At 34.6% G+C, this 6,007-nt stretch overlaps 1 protein-coding gene across 1 annotated transcript; it reads left to right on the forward strand.

The window, feature by feature from the left end:
* The first annotated feature begins 1,370 nt into the window (after positions 1-1,370).
* On the forward strand, positions 1,371-4,708 carry LOC111309400 (putative disease resistance protein At3g14460). Its single transcript, XM_089748825.1, has 2 exons — positions 1,371-2,923; positions 4,000-4,708. The coding sequence occupies exon 1, from the start codon at positions 1,831-1,833 to the stop codon at positions 2,794-2,796; it is 966 nt and encodes a 321-aa protein (XP_089604951.1). The 5' UTR covers positions 1,371-1,830; the 3' UTR covers positions 2,797-2,923; positions 4,000-4,708.
* Positions 4,709-6,007: the final 1,299 nt, after the last annotated feature.

Genomic DNA, 6,007 nt, shown 5'->3' on the forward strand with positions numbered 1-6,007 from the left:
ATGCAAAATCCTAGTGAGTTACATTTTAAGGCTGCAAAAAGAGTGTTGAGATATGTCAAAGGAACTAGTGAACTTGGAATTTGGTTCAAGAAGAATGAAAGTTCAAGATTGGTTGGATTCACAGACAGTGACTGGGCTGGCTCTCATGAAGACATGAAAAGCACTTCAGGCTATGTGTTTTTCATTGGATTAAATGTGTTCAGCTGGAATTCAAAAAAACAAGGAACTGTGGCTCAATCAATAGCAGAAGCAGAGTATATAGCTGTTGCAGCTGCTGTTAATCAAGCAATTTGGCTAAAAAAATTTTTGATGGATTTGAGTCAAAAGCAAGATGATCCAACAGAAATTTTCTGTGATAATCAGTCAGCAGTTGCAATGGTTAAGAACCCTGTGTTTCATGGAAGAACTAAGCATATTAAGATCAAGTATCACTTTATTAGAGAAGTTGAAGCTGAGAATGAAATGAAACTGGTGCATTGCAAGTCAGAAGATCAAATTGCAGATATTCTGACCAAAGCCTTACCAAAAGCAAGGTTTGAAACATTGAGGAAAAATCTTGGTGTTTCCAGCAGAAATGCCAAGGAGGAGTGTTAGTGTGTTAGTGGTTGAAGCAACAAGGTATGGCATTTTTACTGGTACTTTTGTAATAGGTTCTGCCATCTGATCAGTTTAGGTAACATGATGGATCTGTGCACGGTGATCCATACTGTTAGGCAAACAACTCTTGTAGTAGTTAAACAAACTTTTGTATGTTAAAGCCTATATATTAATGAAATGAAGCTCATGATCTGCAGAGCCAATTTACTTCAAGTGACAGATTAGTTTCTTCTTTTTTTTGTTCTTCCTCTGCTCTAAATCCTTCAGACTTCAATGAAAGTACAAGGAAGAAAGAAGTTGAGAGAGAAGTGTTGAACTTGCTTCAACCTCATGAAGAGCTTAAAGCACTTGCCATCAAGTATTATGCCGAAATACCATTTGCAATTTGGATAGAAAGTCCTTCATTTAAATACTTGCAATCTTTAAAGTTTGAAGATTGTCGAAATTGTGGATTATTGCCTGCAGTTGGAAAGCTACCACTTTTAAAAGATCTTTATATCAAGGGGATGCATAGTATAGTTAGAGTTGGCAATGAGTTTTATGGGGAGAATTGCCTGATTGTATTTCCATCATTAGAGACATTGTTTTTTTAAGATATGCCTGAATGGAAAGAGTGGAAGCCTTGTGAATTTGATAAAAAAGGTAGAGAATTCTGTTGCCGCCAACAACTCTTTATTAATAATTGTCCAAAATTGGTCGGAACTTTACCAGATTGCCTTCCTTGTTTGGAGAAACTTGTGATTAACAGATGTCCACAATTGGTAGCTCCAATTTCGAGCCTCCCAATGCTATGTGAATTAGAAATTGATGGATGCAAAGAATTGATGCTTCGGAGTTCTATCGAGCTTTGGTCAGTGAAGGAAATCATTCTTTCCAACATTTCAACATTTACATGTGTGGCAGAGGAAATGGCAATGTTAGAATTGATGAAAGTAGAAAATCTCCATATTAATGATTGTGGGGAGCTGACTTCTCTGTGGAAAACAAAGTGGGGGTGGATGGCACCTTTGAGATCTCTTCATAGTTTGAAGTTTGAAAATTGTCCACAGGTTGTGTGTATAGGTGCATAAAAGGAGGAAAAAGAAGAGCTTCAGCAGTTAAAACTACCAAGCAACATTGAACATGTAAGAATAGAAGATTGTGCAGGCTTAGAGCAGTTATCAAAAACCTTGCACAACCTCACGTCTTACAGAGTTAGAGATTGTAAAGTGCCCAAACCTGGTTTCACTTTCAATGGATAACTTGCCTCCAACTCTTAAAACTTTGGAGATTGGCAACTGTGAAAATTTGCAGTGTTTGCTGGATGACAGAGAGAACTGCAATTTCAGTGGCACATCTGTTCTTGAATCTCTCAGAGTTTGTAAATGTGAAGCTCTAAAATCAATATCATCAAGTGGCAAGTTACCTGTGAGGCTCAAAAGGCTGGATATTCATTGGCCTCCAATGCTAGAATTTCTAGCACATGAAATTGGAGTCAGTACTTATCTAGAATCAATTTTTCTCAGTTACTGTAAAAATATTAAATATTTAACTGAAGGAATGGACAAGCTCGGCCGTCTTCAAATGATTAGAATCCATAATTGTGGAAATCTGGTTTGTTTTCTTGAATGTGGGTTGCCTGTTACCACCAACCTGAAATCTGTGTGGCTTGTTGGATGTGGAAAACTCCAAGCTGTGCCTAATCTCTACTTTCTTCGACATTTGTATGTAGCATATTGTCCAAGGCTGAAATCCATGGGAGAAGGAGCTTTGCCAACCAACCTAACATCACTCACAATCTATGAACCTGATTTTAGTAAGGCAGTGATGGAGTGGGGATTGCACAGGTTCACCTTTCTTACACGACTCAACATTGATGGTAGTTGCATAGATGCAGAGTCATTTCCACAAGAGGAGATGGGAGTGAATACGAAGCTACCAACTTCTCTCACTCATCTTTTTATTTATAGTTTCAAAAATCTAAGAAAGCTGTCCTCCAATGGTTTTCGGAACCTCCCCTCTCTTCAAGCCTTGTGGATCTACAATTGCAAAAAGCTCAAATCCATTCCCAGAAAGGAAATGCTTCCCTCACTTTTGCTACTATATATAAGGTATTGTCCGGTGCTAAAGGAAAGGTGCAAAAGGGATAAAGGAAAACAATGGTCCAACCTCGCCCACATACCTTGTGTAGAGATTGATGGTAGATTCATACATGAATGATCAACTGGAAGAATTAAACCTTTCAAGGATTAGGCTCTTTGTCCATTGCAGGCATCACTACTAAAAAATGGTATCAGCGATGGATGAATTCAGTCGCTGCTGCTAGCTCATATTTAAACCCAGATAGGTATCTGCTATTTACCCTTCTGCTGCATGTTGTTACTTTACTCTTCTACTGTTTAGTTGCTTGGTTGCTGCCACTTATACTGCAGCCTGTTTACTAGAACCAGTATTATTAGAATAGCTATTCCACAACTAGTTCTACCAAGAAATTTAGCATTTTGATCATAACATGTGACATTTTCTATTTAGAAGTTACACTAGAGAAGAGTACTGAGTGAAACTATTATTACTTTGAGTGGTAGAAGAATATTCATCGGTCTAGCCTGCCATGGTTTCTTTTTCCAGGTTTTTCACGTAAAATGTGTCTTTACTTTCATGAGCCAGTGATTATTTCATTTTATTACATTGGTATGGAATGATTTACATCACTTTAATATATGAAATGGTCAACTTAATTTGCACAAAGGGGGAAAAGAAATTAGACTTTGTGATTGGCTGGTTGTTTAGACTTTCGGTTTGTATATTGAAAAAGTGTTAAAAGTTATTGATTAAAATTATTTTAATAAAATTTTAAAAGTGATTTGTTTAAAATATCTTTAATAAAGCAGTATTTATTGTTTCAGGTTGCTGCCATTTTGAATGATAAATAAAAATATTTTATCACGATGTTTGAAATTTATCTTTTTAAAAATATAAATGAAAAATTAAAAAAAATTATGATTTATTTAATTGTTGTATTTTAATATTTTCAAAAAGATGTGTCTTTTTATGCTAGGGTGTTGTTATGTAACAAACGTTCAATTTATTTTAATTCATCTTTTTAAAAATATAAATGAAAAATAAAAAAATTTATGTTTTATTTAATTGTCGTATTTTAGTATTTTCAAAAAGATTTGTGTTTCTTTTTAAAAATATCCATTTGTTTACTCCATTGCCATCATATTAATTTCATAGATGAAATCTTTTCTCTAATTCAGTGAAGCATAATTCAAGAATTAAACCAAGTATCAATTCTAGTGGATATTAAGACATAAGCTTCATCGCATTAGAGCATGAGCAGATTTGAAATCCATCTCTTTTCATTTTTGTAAAGTGGTCATTGCTTTCAATTGACTCTTCATGTCCTTCAAACTACTGCAGCTGAGAACAGTTGGAATTTTTTGGTTTCTATCTCAGTTGTGTCTATGCAAGATGAGTGCTCATTTCACATCACCAATTATTTTGGCTCAACAAGAGGTATTTGTTTTTGCCATCATTGATTGGATGGGACCAAAAGTAGTATAATAGTAGTTTTTTCATCAGATTTTTTATCAATTAGTTTTTAATATGTCTCTGTTGTTCTCTACCTCCTTATAGCATCTCAGAGTTACAAAGAATTTACTGAGTTCAGTATTTGTTACTTACTCCCACATAGTTAACAGAATGCTTTTGCCTTTTTATGCCAAGAAGAATGAAACTCACACATTCTAATCTAATGCTCTCAAGATTCAGTGGTGGGAAGTTGTGTAGGCTGCATCTCCTGTTTTAAAATGGGTAGTTCCTAACTGGTTTCATTGTTAAGATATATAGTAGTGTATTGGAATCCAACACTGGAACTTCTGAAGAAAAGTACTAAGCTTTTGGTTTAACTATAATTCTATTTTGTACATTTAAACATTGTTGGATTTTTTAATTTAGATATAATAATTTAAATCACGATATGATGATATAATATAAAATAATAAGAAGACAATATAATTTAAGATTTTAACGATCATATATGAGATTTAACTAAACTAAAAAATATATATCATATTTTCATGTAAACATAATAAAAATTATTATTATTTTATATGACACTAAGTACACAAACTATCATGTCTACGAGTTAATCCTGTCTTCCAAAACAAGTGATAAAGCACTTTGAAAAGCATGGTTGGTGATGTTTGATTCAAGAATATCTAGTTCTTAATACATGATGGTGGCTACAGTCATATAGCCTGAAACCTACAACAGTGTTTGTACATGGATGCATTAGGAGAAACGGATGAGGAAAGCATCTTTCAATGAACAATCAGAAATGGTTATGGTGTTTGTAACTGCTTGATTCGTATCCACGAACAGTTCACTTTTGTTGAGATTGCTCCTGTTAGAGCATTTTATAATTAAGGTGATGATTATATGTTAGCCAAGAAATTTAAAATATAAACGAAGTTGATCATTGTATGGTAAATCTAAGCTAAACAACAATGAATTGTTAATTATTTACACCAATTCTTCTCACCAATCTCCAATTTTAACTTTTTCTTTGCAAGCAACCTGATTCAGTGAAGCTTAATTTAAGAATTAAATCAAGAATCAATCGAAGTGCACTTTAACACAAGCATTTTGGCATTAGAATACGACCAAGCTTGAAACTTGACTCTCTTCTCAATAAAATCGTTTGAATCTTTATGTTATGTGTTTGGGCATTAATGGATCTCTTGATCCTTTCTTCCAAAACAAGCGATTATATTGGGGAGCCCCTTAGAAAACATGGCCAGATTGGGAGATTAGCTAGAGAAATTGTAAACTTCCAAAAGTGACATGGATGTCTGTAAACGGGTGGGGTGGATAATGGAAAGAAAAAGGATGAGCAAGAGACAACTTTGGCTGCTTGATTTATCTCCACAGACAGATCACTTTTGTTCAGAATGCTCTTGTTAACACACTTTTATGAAGTGATAACAGTATGTTATGCAAGAACTTGCAATATCCTCTAGACAAGACTTGTCTAATCCCATTATTTTGAGTAGTAGAAGATTGAATGGATTGAATTCCCATAGCTTTTCCCATTTACCAAGGGGTTTTCCTTGTAAAATTTAGTATCCTGCTTCATATCATCTATCAAATTTTGTATTTAATTCGCTCAAAGAGGGAAATGAAATTGGAATTGCTGTTGCCTGGTTGTTTGAATTTGCCGTATTTGTTGTCTCCGGTTGTAACACGTTAACAGTAGAAGCACAATATGAAACTGTTGAAAAAGTCAAGTTGGGCCGGTTATAAGAGCCAACGAGTGTTGAAGACCAGAAAGTACGTAGAAATAATGCTATGCTCACTTCTCCTTCATTGAATTTTACGTTACAATCGGTGGTTACAGGTTAGGACACCCCACCCAAGTCCCCACAAA

Source organism: Durio zibethinus, chromosome 19 (assembly GCF_047325235.1).
Source record: "Durio zibethinus cultivar Kanyao isolate XHJ-2024 chromosome 19, ASM4732523v1, whole genome shotgun sequence".
In the NCBI taxonomy this organism is placed as follows: Eukaryota; Viridiplantae; Streptophyta; class Magnoliopsida; order Malvales; family Malvaceae; genus Durio; species Durio zibethinus.

Excerpts from the sequence above, each read along its gene's own strand:
- LOC111309400 (XM_089748825.1), top strand. The coding sequence starts at position 1,831 with ATGGATAACTTGCCTCCAACTCTTAAAACTTTGGAGATTGGCAACTGT.